The 15,000-nt window shown below is 45.0% G+C and overlaps 1 protein-coding gene across 1 annotated transcript in view; it reads left to right on the top strand.

Moving 5' to 3' along the window:
* Window positions 1-15,000, top strand: part of si:ch73-60h1.1 (calcium/calmodulin-dependent protein kinase type IV) — a 41,182-nt gene that overhangs the window by 11,648 nt on the left and 14,534 nt on the right. The window contains exons 2-5 of the mRNA XM_062556401.1: window positions 277-355; window positions 454-516; window positions 665-747; window positions 4,197-4,269. Coding sequence (XP_062412385.1) covers window positions 277-355; window positions 454-516; window positions 665-747; window positions 4,197-4,269 — 298 coding nt within the window. The remainder of the gene's footprint in view (window positions 1-276; window positions 356-453; window positions 517-664; window positions 748-4,196; window positions 4,270-15,000) is intronic.

Raw genomic sequence — 15,000 nt, 5'->3', positions numbered from 1 at the left:
GACTTCCTAACTGAGACAGGGTCTCCTAACTGAAACACTGAGACATGATACGACTTCCTAACTGAGACAGGGTCTCCTAACTGAAACACTGAGACATGATACGACTTCCTAACTGAGACAGGGTCTCCTAACTGAAACACTGAGACATGATACGACTTCCTAACTGAAACACTGAGACATGATACGACTTCCTAACTGAAACAGGGTCTCCTAACTGAAACACTGAGACATGATAGGACTTCTAACTGAAACAGGGTCTCCTAACTGTGGTTCCAGGGGCGCCACGTCGGTTGTGTACCGCTGTGAGGAGAAGGAGACGCAGAAGCCTTTTGCTGCCAAAGTGCTGAAGAAAACGGTGAGTGTGTGTGTGTGTGTGTGTGTGTGTGTGTGTGTGTTGATGCACCGCACCTCACATAGTGTGTGTGTTTCTAACGTCTGCTGTTCTATTCTCAGATCGACAAGAAGATAGTGAGAACTGAGATCGGGGTTCTGCTGAGGCTTTCACACCCAAATATTGTAAGTGTGTGTGTGTGTGTGTGATGTTCACACTCAGAGATCTGAAGCAGATTTCAAGCATAAAGTAATGTGTGTGTGTGTGTGTGTGTGTGTGTGTGTGTGTGTGTGTGTGTGTGTGTGTGTGTGTGTATGTGTTTCTGGTTTGTAGATCCGCCTGAAGGAGATCTTTGAGACTGAGACTGAGATCTCTTTAATCCTGGAGCTGGTCACTGGAGGAGAGCTCTTCGATAGGTCAGTCAGTGTGTGTGTGTGTGTGTGTGTGTGTGTGTGTGTGTGTGTGTGTGTGTGTGTATTGATGCGCCCCCTTCACATGGTGTATGTGTGTGTGTCTTGATGCACCCCCTCACAAATTGTGTGTCTGTGTGTGTGTGTGTGTGTGTGTGTGTGTCTTGATGCACACCTTCACATAGTGTGCGTGTGTGAAGTTTATGACGTGTGTGTGTGTAAATGTGCATGTGTGTCTGAGTGTACGTATGTACGTGTGTGTTTATACATGTGTGTGTGTTCGATAGGTTACTCTTCACAAGGCTTCCTCCCTCTCCTCTTCCTCCAGTAACACAACCCAAAGTGTGTGTGTGTGTGTGTGTGTGTGAGTGTGTGTGACCCAAAGTCATTGTGCGTCTGAAGCTGCAGGGGACGATCATGGATCAATACAGGCCCTTGTTCACATTCCAAGCTCCTGATTATGGATGAAGATCAATTTCCCTCTTGGCGGAAGAGAGGGAGGAGAGGAGAGGAGAGCAGAAGAGAGGAGAGGAGAGGAGAGGGGAGAGGAGAGGAGGATGAGAGGGGAGGAGAAGAGAAGAGAGGGGAGAGGAGATGAGGTGGAGAGGGGAGGAGAGGAGAGGAGAGAGGAGGAGAGGAGAGGAGAGGAGAGAGGAGGAGAGGAGAGGAGAGAGGAGAGGAGAGAGGAGGAGGAAAGGAGAGAGTGGATGAGCTAGCCACTGCTGGCCCTGTTAGGCCCTCAGCAGTAGAGATGGCTGCTGTTAAGGTCGTAGGCCCTCAGCAGCGTCGCTGTTATGATGCGTTTATAGTTAGAGAACAGAGACGAGACTCTTCACTGTTATGATGCGTTTATAGTTAAAGAATAGAGACGAGACTCTTCACTGTTATGATGCGTTTATAGTTAGAGAATAGAGACGAGACTCTTCACTGTTATGACGCGTTTATAGTTAGAGAATAGAGACGAGACTCTTCACTGTTATGATGCGTTTATAGTTAGAGAACAGAGACGAGACTCTTCACTGATGCGTTTATAGTTAGAGAATAGAGACGAGACTCTTCACTGTTATGACGCGTTTATAGTTAGAGAACAGAGACGAGACTCTTCACTGATGCGTTTATAGTTAGAGAATAGAGACGAGACTCTTCACTGACGCGTTTATAGTTAGAGAATAGAGACGAGACTCTTCACTGATGCGTTTATAGTTAGAGAATAGAGACGAGACTCTTCACTGACGCGTTTATAGTTAGAGAACAGAGACGAGACTCTTCACTGATGCGTTTATAGTTAGAGAATAGAGACGAGACTCTTCACTGTTATGACGCGTTTATAGTTAGAGAATAGAGACGAGACTCTTCACTGATGCGTTTATAGTTAGAGAACAGAGACGAGACTCTTCACTGTTATGACGCGTTTATAGTTAGAGAATAGAGACGAGACTCTTCACTGTTATGACGCGTTTATAGTTAGAGAATAGAGACGAGACTCTTCACTGATGCGTTTATAGTTAGAGAATAGAGACGAGACTCTTCACTGACGCGTTTATAGTTAGAGAATAGAGACGAGACTCTTCACTGTTATGACGCGTTTATAGTTAGAGAATAGAGACGAGACTCTTCACTGACGCGTTTATAGTTAGAGAACAGAGACGAGACTTTTCACTGTTATGATGCGTTTATAGTTAGAGAATAGAGACGAGACTCTTCACTGTTATGACGCGTTTATAGTTAGAGAATAGAGACGAGACTCTTCACTGATGCGTTTATAGTTAGAGAATAGAGACGAGACTCTTCACTGACGCGTTTATAGTTAGAGAATAGAGACGAGACTTTTCACTGTTATGATGCGTTTATAGTTAGAGAATAGAGACGAGACTCTTCACTGTTATGACGCGTTCATAGTTAGAGAATAGAGACGAGACTCTTCACTGACGCGTTTATAGTTAGAGAACAGAGACGAGACTCTTCACTGTTATGATGCATTTATAGTTAGAGAACAGAGACGAGACTCTTCACTGACGCGTTTATAGTTAGAGAACAGAGACGAGACTCTTCACTGTTATGATGCATTTATAGTTAGAGAATAGAGACGAGACTCTTCACTGATGCGTTTATAGTTAGAGAATAGAGACGAGACTCTTCACTGATGCGTTTATAGTTAGAGAACAGAGACGAGACTCTTCACTGTTATGACGCGTTTATAGTTAGAGAATAGAGACGAGACTCTTCACTGATGCGTTTATAGTTAGAGAATAGAGACGAGACTCTTCGCTGTTATGACGCGTTTATAGTTAGAGAATAGAGACGAGACTCTTCACTGACGCGTTTATAGTTAGAGAATAGAGACGAGACTCTTCGCTGTTATGACGCGTTTATAGTTAGAGAATAGAGACGAGACTCTTCACTGTTATGACGCGTTTATAGTTAGAGAACAGAGACGAGACTCTTCACTGATGCGTTTATAGTTAGAGAATAGAGACGAGACTCTTCACTGTTATGACGCGTTTATAGTTAGAGAATAGAGACGAGACTCTTCACTGACGCGTTTATAGTTAGAGAATAGAGACGAGACTCTTCACTGTTATGACGCGTTTATAGTTAGAGAATAGAGACGAGACTCTTCACTGACGCGTTTATAGTTAGAGAACAGAGACGAGACTCTTCACTGTTATGACGCTTTTATAAAGTTCAGTGTTATGATGCTTTTATGGTTCTAGTTAGTTGGTTTTCAGTATTATGCCAGAGACCTGAATGGGAGAATGAACACATACCAAGATGGCAAGAAGCTGTCCCCATCTCTCTTCTCTTCTCTTCTCTTCTCTTCTCTTCTCTTCTCCTCCTCCATTCTCTTCTCCTCTATCCCCTCATCTTTTGCCTTCCCCTCCATCTCTTCCTGTCCTCCATGATGACTCATGCAATGGCAGCGTGTCCAGAGGAGAGGGCTACTTAAGGACACGCAGCTCATCTCTAAGGGGGGCTTTCCGAGTGTGTTTTTGTGAGTGTGAGTGTGTGTGTTCTCTTCTTGTGATTTCTGAGTGTGCGTTTTCAGTGTATGTTCCGGGAGTGTCTCTGTGGAGTGTGTTTCGGGAGTTCACTGAGTATATTTTTTGAAAGACTGAAGTGTGTGAACAGTGGCAAACAGTGGTCTGAGTTCTCTGTAAACATGTGTGAGCACTCGCATGCAGTTTCAGGAAGTAGTTTTTCACAAACATACAGGGGAGCTGGACAAAGGCTTGCCATTAAAATGGAATGTTTACACTAAATTGTTCAGGTCTCAACTGCTCAGAGAAAGCATGTTCTCCAAGAGCATTGGCCTGGTCGCACACTAGTGTTGGCTGAATTTGAACACACCTCGGTGTCATGATTGTGTCTATCTGTTTGTGTAGGTTTCTGTGGGTGTTTCCTGTATGTGTTGTTGTTGTTGAGTGTGTTTTGTTGTGTTTTGTCTCTGTGGGCAGGATCGTGGAGAGGGGCTACTACAGTGAGAGAGACGCCGCTCATGTCATCAAACAGATCCTGGAGGCCGTCGCGGTGAGACCCCGCTCTATTCTTTAGCCTATTGATCACCATCACAATGATTGATCTCTTATTGATCACCATCACAATGATTGATCTCTTATTGATCACCATCACAATGATTGATCTCTTATTGATCACCATCACAATGATTGATCTCTTATTGATCGCCATCACAATGATTGATCTCTTATTGATCACCATCACATTGATTGATCTCTTATCTTTAGCATATCGATCACCATTACAATGATTGATCTCTGTTGACAATGAGAGTTGTGTATGTGTGTCTGTGTGTCTGTGTGTGTGTGTGTGTGTGTGTGTGTGTGTGTGTGTGTCTGTGTGGAGAAGGCACAGTTGTGTATATTTAAATGTCATTTCTCAAACCAAGGCTTTCTCAGAGTCTAATTTTGGGGGATAAGGTTACAGATCGGTGCTGGGAAAGAAAACAACACCCTTCTTACTTAACATTTCGACAGAGCAGAAGAAAATAACAACCGTCTTACTTAACGTTTCGACTGAGCGCATGAAAATAACAACCGTCTTACTTAACGTTTTGACTGATAGCAAGAAAATAACAACCGTCTTATTTAACGTTTCGACTGAGCGCAAGAAAATAATAACCATCTTACTTAACGTTTTGACTGATAGCAAGAAAATAACAACCGTCTTATTTAAGGTTTCGACTGAAAGCAAGAAAATAACATCCGTCTTACTTAACGTTTCGACTGAAAGCAAGGAAATGACAACCGTCTTACTTAACGTTTCGACTGATAGCAAGAAAATGACATCCGTCTTACTTAACGTTTCGACTGATAGCAAGAAAATAACAACCGTCTTACTTAAGGTTTCGACTGATAGCAAGAAAATAACAACCGTCTTACTTAACGTTTCGACTGATAGCAAGAAAATAACAACCGTCTTACTTAACGTTTCGACTGATAGCAAGAAAATAACAACCGTCTTATTTAAGGTTTTGACTGATAGCAAGAAAATAACAACCGTCTTATTTAAGGTTTCGACTGATAGCAAGAAAATAACAACCGTCTTATTTAAGGTTTGGACTGAGCGCAAGAAAATAACATCCGTCTTACTTAACGTTTGGACTGATAGCAAGAAAATAACAACCGTCGTATTTAAAGGGTCACTGCACCCTAAAATAGTTTTTTTGAGCTGTTGATTGATTGAAAATACTCATAAGTGGTGAACTGTACTATTACCAGGGTTAATATTGACAAAAATCGTGTTTCTCGACAAAAGTAACATTTCGTCTGATTTTGTATTGGAGATATTGCTCTCTCGCGCATACTACCGTTTGAAAACATGCCATGGCATGTTGGTCCAAAATACTATTGGAATGCTGACGTTGTCCTGCACTTCTAGTCCGACACTACGTCACCGGCTCGTTACAAATTAGGACTGAAACGCCCCAACACCTGCTGCCCTGATTAGCCTACCTGTGATAAGCCATGTCTGCAGCACTCATTCCCAGATTGACACGAAATCACCATGGTTGATTGGTTGCAACAGTGCTGCACTCTCTCTCCAAATTTCAGAACGTCTCGCCCATTTTGAAAGCCGTTTTCAGAAATGTGAAGTGGGTGGAGTTATGGGGTGAAGTGACTCTTTAAGGTTTCGACTGAGCGCAAGAAAATAACATCCGTCTTACTTAACGTTTGGACTGATAGCAAGAAAATAACAAGCGTCGTATTTAAGGTTTGGACTGATAGCAAGAAAATAACAAGCGTCGTATTTAAGGTTTGGACTGAGCGCTAGTGGTGGAGTCCAAGAGAGTCCCTGAGATGAGTTGGCTGCTGCAGGGCTGAAGTCTTTGCCCTGCCGAGGGCGGGAGGGACAGTGTCCTGGGAAAAGAATCTGTGGTAAAACTGGCTGCCTCCCAAAGGGATTTACTTGTGTCTGTGTGTGTGTGTGTGTGTGTGTGTGTGTGTGTGTGTGTGTGTGTGTGTGTTTGTAGCCTTTTTTTGGAGCCCACATTGTATTACCATCCCGAGAGCAGGACCCAAGGGTCAAGGCGTACACAGGCAAAGTTTTTTGTTGTGTGTGTTTATGTGTGTGTGTGTGTGTGTGTGTCTGTTTATGTGTGTGTGCGTGTGTGTGTGTGTGTGTATGTGTGTGTGTGTGTGTGTGTGTGTGGGTTTGTGCGTGTGTGTGTGTGTGTGTGTGTGTTTGTGTCTGTGTGTGTGTGTGTGTGTGTATGTGTGTGTGCATGTGTGTGTGTGTGCGTGTGTGTGTGTGTGTGTGTGCGTGTGTGTGTGTGTGTGTGTAATGTGTATGTTGTGTATGGAAGACAGAGTAAAGCAGTGAATATGGGTCAGTTTTGTCATCTCTCTCTCTCGGGCGGTTGGGTGGATGTGTGTGTGTGTGTGTGTGTGTGTGTGTGTGTGTGTGTGTGTGTGTGCGGGCGGATGTGCGCCTGTGCACTCGCTGCATGAGTGTGGTGAAGAGTGTGAGTTAATCCTCTCAGAAAGCCATTGCAATTTTTCCCACTTTTAATCTCTGGGGTTGCGTGTGTGTGTGTGTGTGTGTGTGTGTGTGTGTGTGTGTGTGTGTGTGTGAGCCAGCAGGATGGTGGGCTGACTCTTACGTAACGGCCCACCACATGCGAGCGCATGGCGGCATTCAGAGCAGAGTGTGTGTGTGTGTGTGTGTGTGTGCTTAACTCTCTGTGTGGTGGTGGCTGTGTGTGTGTAGGATACATTTAATCCATGTTTGCTATGACATTTTAATCTTTTATGAGTGTGTGCATGTATGTGTGTGTGTGTGTGTGTGTGCTCGTGAGAATGCACATGCATGATGTTATGTTGATGAGGTCTAGCTAAATCAGCACCCCAGATAGAAGATATGAATCAGGGCCACATCAGGGCCACATCAGGGCCACATCAGGGCCACATCAGGGCCACATCAGGGTAGATCACAGTTGCACTCCGCCCAGACATCCTCCGGAGATTACATTACAGGAGACCACATTACGGGTCCAACCAATAACACACACACACACACACACACACACACACACACACACACACACACACACAGACACACACATACACACACAATTTCAATTTCAATTTCAATTTAATTTTACTTATAGAGCGCCAACATTACACATGTCTCATGGCGCTTTACAGAGTGTTAAACATTCAAAGAGAGCCCATGAGTAACAGGGGCAAGGAAAAAATCCCTAGAATTGGAGATACCTCGGACAGATCCACAACTCAAGGGCCCAACCCATCTGCCTAGGGTCAGTTACAGTAGAGTAAAGTCATTTGTAGTATCAGAAGGGTCAAATAGTCCAGTGTAGGGAAGAAATTGTCCATTAGTAATCCATTAGTAATTTCGGAAGGTAATGGGTCGCTGGGATGCGTGGGCCAGTGATCCGGCCGGGGAACCACAGCAGGTAATGGTAGGGCAGTCAGAGGGATGCCGATGGCAATGGCGATGGTAGGGCAGTCAGAGGGATGTGACTTCAGGTGTGATGAGGGACAGGCACAGAGATGGTTGATGGCTGGTAATGGTTTACCTCACAGGTGAGGTATAGGGGAAAGGGAAGAGAAATAAAGTGTGTTAGTATTACTGTAAGTCATGATGGTTGGTATTAATAAGTATATCAAAGGTGATATAAATGATTATACTATAGAGGGTTTACAAAACGCTTTTACACACCTCTTTTGTGGGGACAGGTGCGTCGGAATAGGTTACCCAGTTAAACCCACGCACGCAACATCCACCCACCCACAATGCCCCCCCCCCCATAGCAACAACAATGGTTGCTATACTTTGTAAGTAAGTAAGTAAGTTTATTTATAGAGCACTGTTACAGCCAGCCACGCTGAATGCAACACAATGACCAAAAGTCAAGGAGCTCGTCAGTCTAGGGGTTATTTATTACAGAAGAAAAGGATAAATGATACAAATATATGTTATAAGGCTTAACGGGGATAAACAACAATAAACATAATAGCAACGACGGCGAAGCCTATGGCGCGGAGAACACCCGGTCTGGTCAATGGCCAACACAAAGTGAAGAACAAAGGAAGGCCTCGAGCAGAGGCGCCAGGCGCAGGTATAAAGGCCGAAACTCCGCCCACAGGTCACACCTGAACAAAGGTGAACAAAACACAGGCAGAGCAGCCAAAAGGACAGGGAGGAAACTGTGACACCTAGAGGTGGCAGAGGACGTAACACCTCCACACCAAAATGGTGACTATAGTCTCCATAAAATAATTATGAACTATATACAACACAACACCATAATGCTTTGCATCACATCCATGGCATAGGATGCGTGCAACGCAATTTCAGAAAATACAGTAATACTGTAATATTAAAGTAAACAAACAACCAGACACACCATAACAGTCACACGGACGCACATACAACAAAAAAAACAAACACACACACAACAGCAACACACACAAAAAAAAAAAATAACCATGACTTACGGTTACTGAGTAACCGTAGACATGAAGACAGACTATGGCACTCTTGACAAAGCGTCAGCTAACACATTGTCAGTACCACGAACGTGCTTGATCTCGAGGTTAAATGGCAGTAAGATCAAGCTCCAACGCATGAGGCGCTGGTTAGCGTTCCTCATACGCCAGAGAAACTTCAAGGGGTCGTGATCGCTAAACACGACAATTTTCTCTGAAGCGCCGATGTACACTTCGAAGTGCTGGACTGCAAGTACAAGGGCCAGGGCTTCCTTCTCAATGGTCGAATACCGCTGTTGCTGATGGTTAAACTTCTTTGAGAAGTAGCAGACAGGGTGATGGACAGATTCAGCACCACTCTGAAGAAGGACAGCACCCGCACCTAAATCACTCGCATCGACAGCCAACAGAAAAGGCTTCGAGAAGTCAGGGGCAGCCAACACGGGAGCAGATATTAACAATGCCTTAACATTCTCAAATGCTTTCTGACATTGTTCGGACCAGGCATAACACACTTTCGGGCTAAGCAAGTCGGTAAGTGGAGCAACCACCGCGGAAAAGTTCTTACAAAACGCACGGTAATAGCCCACCATGCCAAGGAATCTGCGCAACGCACGGCGATCAACAGGGGCAGGAAAGTCACAGATCGCAGAGACCTTTGCATCCACAGGACGCACCTGACCCCCTCCCACCACTCTACCGAGATACGTGACTGTCGCCCTTCCAAACTCACACTTAGCTAGATTGATGGTAAGTCTAGCAGCGGAGAGACGACGAAACAGCTCACGAATCTGGTCGAGATGCGCAGGCCACGAAGCACTGTGAAGAACCACATCGTCCAAATAGGCCTCACAGTCAGGCAAACCAGACAAGACAGTATTAATTAACCTCTGAAAAGAGCTAGGAGCGTTACGCATTCCGAATGCCATAACTCTGTAAGACAAAAAATCATCAGGCGTAACGAAAGCGGATATTTCCATAGCCCTCCTCGTAAGCGGAATTTGCCAATACCCTTTAAGCAAATCAAACTTGCTGACAAACACAGCAGATCCAACGCGGTCAACGCAGTCATCAAGCCTGGGGAGAGGATAACAATCAGGCTTAGTGACTGCATTAACACGCCTGTAGTCCGTGCAAAAACGGAACGTGCCATCCGGCTTTCCGACTAAAATACACGGAGAACTCCACGCACTCATGCTGGGCTCAGCAATGTCGTTAACCAGCATGTATTCAACCTCTTTCTTTAAAATAGCTCGCTTCAACGGATTTACCCTGTATGGGTGCTGCTTAATAGGGCTAGCAGAGCCGACATCAATGTCATGTTCCATGACATGAGTCTGATTGGGAACATCGCTAAAAAGCTCTGGGAACTGATGGACAATGTTCAAGAGATCAGCCTTTTCAGTGTCTGTAAGGTGAGGAAGATGGTCGGCTAAAACAGAGAGCATCTCAGTGTTATTTAAACGGCCAACAACGACAGCACGAGACGGGCTACTCTCTACCTCTTCACTACCCTCAACCAAAGCAGACATCAGCACCACACCATCCGTGGACAGCGGAGAATCACACACGGGGCCAGCGGAAAGCGGCTCCGAACAAGAAGCTGAACTGCGCTCATAGAATGGTTTCAGCATGTTCACGTGACACAAGCGCTTCTTCTGGCGCCGATCTGGAGTGGAAACAACATAGTCACGGTCGGACACTTTCTGCTCCACCACATACGGACCGCTAAAACGAGCTTGCAACGCAGATCCGAGAATGGGTAGCAACACTAGAACCTTATCGCCCACTTTAAAGTGGCGATCAACAGCCTTACGGTCATACCACAGCTTCATTTTACCCTGAGCTCGCTCGAGATTCTCTCGAGCTAACTCACGAGCACGGTGTAGACGAGAACTAAAATCAGAAACATGAGTCAAAATGTCTTTAGCAGCAAAATCACCTAAAAACTGATCTTTTAGCACGGCCAAAGGGCCTCGCGGACTGTGTGAAAAGACTAGATCAGCTGGACTAAATCCAAGGGATTCCTGAGTCACCTCTCGACATGCAAAAAGCAACCACGGAACTACATCTGCCCAGTCTTTACCAGACTCCAAGCAATATGTGCGCAACATGCTCTTCAACGTTTGGTGATATCGTTCCAGTGCCCCCTGACTCTCAGGATGGTAGGCACTGGAAACATTATGTTGAATGCGAAGTTGCTTCAACACACGGGTGAAAATGCGAGACATAAAATTCGACCCGCGATCAGTCTGAATTACCTTAGGCAGACCGAATACAGAGAAAAACTTGAGGAGTTCCATCATTACTGATTTAGCACTGATTTTTCTTAAAGGAACAGCCTCCGGAAAACGTGTAGCACTACACATCATTGTCAATAAATATTGATAACCACTCCTTGATCGCACAAGTGGACCGACAATATCAACAATAACGTGATCAAACGGCTGACCTATCGCTGGAATTGGGTACAGGGTAGCGGGAGGAATCGTCTGATTGGGTTTACCAACAAGCTGACAGATTTTACAAGTCTTGCAGAAACGAACTACATCCCGTTTCACACCGGGCCAATAAAAATGTTGACTAATCCGGTTGAGTGTTTTTGCAATACCCATATGACCGGCCACACCATCATGAGCTACACGCAAAATTGTATCTCTGTATACAGATGGAATTACGATCTGCTGGACAGAATTCCATTGGTCAGGAACGTTGTAAGGTCTCCACTTTCTCATCAACACGCCGTCATGCAAAAAGAAGCACTGTGGCTCTTTATCGAGATCGACATCAGGTGAAGCATGACGGAGAAGAGAGACAAGTGTCAAATCTGCTTTTTGAGCAGCGATTAATTCAGCGCGAGACAAGCGCACAGACTCTTCTCTGACTGATTTTGACTTTTCGCCAGAATCAGCCAGAGAAGCAGAAAACGAAGACTCTTTTCTAACTCGCTTTGACTTCTCGCCAGAACCAGCTAGTGAAGCAGTGTACGAAGAATCGTTAAGTTTAACAAAGAAAGAATCTGACAAATCGAAATCAATGAGAGGAGAGGAGCGTTCTTTTCCCTCCGGGGAAGCGGAGGATTTTCGGGCCATAGCGCGAGTGATCGCGCAGGCTGGGAAAACGTCGGGGTGTTTGTGCACACACTCATGAACTGCTGGCTTGTCAGGCACAGCAACAACCTGAGGCAGAACTTCAGATTTACCCCACACAGATTTTCCCCCTATGTCATTTCCTAGAATGAAGGAAACTCCTGGAATAGGCAAAGACTGACGGACACCCACAGCAACTCTACCAACAATCACGCTAGAATTTAAATTAATGTGATGAAGTGGTACGACAGTGAAACCCATTTCAAAGCCACGGACTAACACACTTGTGCCAGTTTTCGTTGCATCGGACAAGGGCAGAACGCCCTGCAAAATGAACGACTGCGCTGCACCGGTGTCTCGCAATATGCGAACAGGTGTTTTATTTTTCTCACCACCAGGCAGAGACACAAAGCCATCACTTAGAAACGGTTCGTAACCTGTCTTAGAGTCACAGGAGAGTTCGGGACCAGGCACAGCAGATTTCATAACTGTTTTAATCAAGCCACAACCCTTCGCAGCATGTTTCTTCTTTAACACGGGACACTCTGCCACCAAGTGTCCGGGCTTCTTACAATAGAAACACGCCTGGTCAGAATTACTAGAAGGCTGAACAGTTTTATCGGTGTTACTAAACTGGGAAGATGACCACTCAGACCTGGGCCTGTCTTTGAAACTAACACGGTGGGTTAGAACAAATTCATCAGCCATAACAGCAGCCTCGCGCAAAGTTTCAACTTGACGCTCGTTAAGATGAGTAGACACAGCACTGGGCAAACAGTTTTTAAAATCTTCGAGCAGCATTAACTCGCGCAGTTTATTCTGGCTATCTACCTCTTTAGCAGAGCACCAGCGGTCAAACAGCGTCTCCTTTTCTCGTGCGAACTCGAGATAAGTTTGACGGTCAGTTTTCTTATAACGCCTAAAACGCTGCCTGTAGGCTTCAGGGACAAGCTGATAACACCGCAAAATAGATGCTTTAACCTCATCATAATCAGAGCTACTTTCCAGGGAGAGAGACGCATAAACTTCTTGAGCACGGCCAGTGAGAACGGACTGAAGTAAAAGAGGCCAAACCGCTTTGGGCCACTTGAGGGTTGATGCAACCTTCTCAAAATGTGGAAAATACTTTTCGACATCTTTCTCCAGAAACGGTGGAACAAGTCTGATGTTTTTACTGATATCGAACCTCGCACTAGACAAATCTAGATTTCCTTCCAATGCAGTTATTTCGATCCGTCTCAACTCCAACTCATTAACGGAAGCTTTAAGTCTCAACTCTTCTCGCTCTTTGTCTAACTCCATCTCACGGACCGACAATTCTTTTAAACGAATTGCGTCTTTCATGTCGAAAGCAGGCAACATTTGTTTCTCAACTAAATACGGTAGCAAAACAGACTTAATAGTATGCTTCAAGCGCTTCTCAGCACTCGACAATTGTATCTCAAGAATGTTCGCTACCTCCAAGAGTTGATCCTTGGTGAGGCCATGAAAGGCCACCTCCGATGGATCATCTACAAACCCCTGTGCCACAGAAGTCATGGTTTACACGACATGTAATAAGACAAACAAACAAAAATCGAATGGCTGCAATTACAAAATTCAAAACTATGTGGTCGCAAAATTCCCCTACAAAAGCGACCACAAACTATTCGGGTGTGCCGAAATCACGCCAAAACACTAAACTAACAGGACAATAGGAGATTTAGACAACAAAAGGGTCAAAAACCCGGAAACCACAGCAGCCCAAAGTCTAATCCCCGACTATACTGACCTGTAAAGCACCACAATTGCAGTGCGCAAAACTTACCAAATCACAAAGCGACGCAAAAGAGTATACAAACTGGATGTTTCGCTGCTGCACCCCAACCCCTACTTACCTATCCCAAAAATCTAACTGAAACCTTGCTAATCTTCAGTGGGTTCCCTACCCGGCATACATTATCCGTCAAACCCGTGAGGATGCAGCAGCCCGATGGTGCAGTCTACTGCAAGCCTCCGAAACGGACCGAATAAGGACTACCACCAAAAACAAATAACTAAAATAATAAAGTGGTAGACTCTGTGTCTACCCGGCGGCTACCTGATTGGGATACACGCTAATACATCCAGAAAAACTGTTATACTCACCAAAAGTCGCATTCACAAAAACTTGCCGCGTTCTATCAAAAAGGTTCTAACAAAGGACGTAGCCCCCATTATGTTACAGCCAGCCACGCTGAATGCAACACAATGACCAAAAGTCAAGGAGCTCGTCAGTCTAGGGGTTATTTATTACAGAAGAAAAGGATAAATGATACAAATATATGTTATAAGGCTTAACGGGGATAAACAACAATAAACATAATAGCAACGACGGCGAAGCCTATGGCGCGGAGAACACCCGGTCTGGTCAATGGCCAACACAAAGTGAAGAACAAAGGAAGGCCTCGAGCAGAGGCGCCAGGCGCAGGTATAAAGGCCGAAACTCCGCCCACAGGTCACACCTGAACAAAGGTGAACAAAACACAGGCAGAGCAGCCAAAAGGACAGGGAGGAAACTGTGACACCTAGAGGTGGCAGAGGACGTAACAAGCACATTTAACCACAGCTCACACTGTCCAAAGTGCTGTACAAAGTGCATAAGCTAACAAATAATAAAATACGATCAAATGGAATAGGTAAGTAAATAAATACATGATAGATAGATAGATGGATAGATACTTTATTGATCCCCAAGGGGAGGCTGAGATGACATCAACAGACAACACTTAATTACAGACATAACAGCGTAGACAATTAACGCACGGAAGGCAAATGTAAAAAGGTGTGTTTTAAGCCTGGATTTTAAAAGATTTATTGAGGGGGCATTTCTAATGTCAAGTGGCAGTTGGTTCCACAGCTTGGGGCCAGCAACAGAAAAGGCTCTGTCACCTTTTTGCTTTAGCCGGGACCGTGGGACGTGGAGGAGGCCTTGGCTGGAGGATCTGAGGGACCTACATGGGGATGGATGATGTCAGCTATGTAGCTGGGTGCCAGGCCATGAAGAGCCTTAGAAACCAGAAGCAGGGTTTTGAATTGTATCCTTGACTGGACTGGGAGCCAGTGCAAGGAGGCTAGGACAGGTGTAACATGTTCACACTTTTTTGTATTGGTGAGCAACTGCTGCATTTTGGACCATCTGAAGTCGTGCCACCAGAGACCTGTAGAGGGAGCTACAGTAGTCT

The sequence above is a fragment of the Sardina pilchardus genome, chromosome 15 (genome assembly GCF_963854185.1).
Source record: "Sardina pilchardus chromosome 15, fSarPil1.1, whole genome shotgun sequence".
Taxonomy (NCBI): Eukaryota; Metazoa; Chordata; class Actinopteri; order Clupeiformes; family Clupeidae; genus Sardina; species Sardina pilchardus.
Note: the sequence above shows the minus strand (reverse complement) of the source record. Positions and strands in the feature narration are given on the sequence as shown.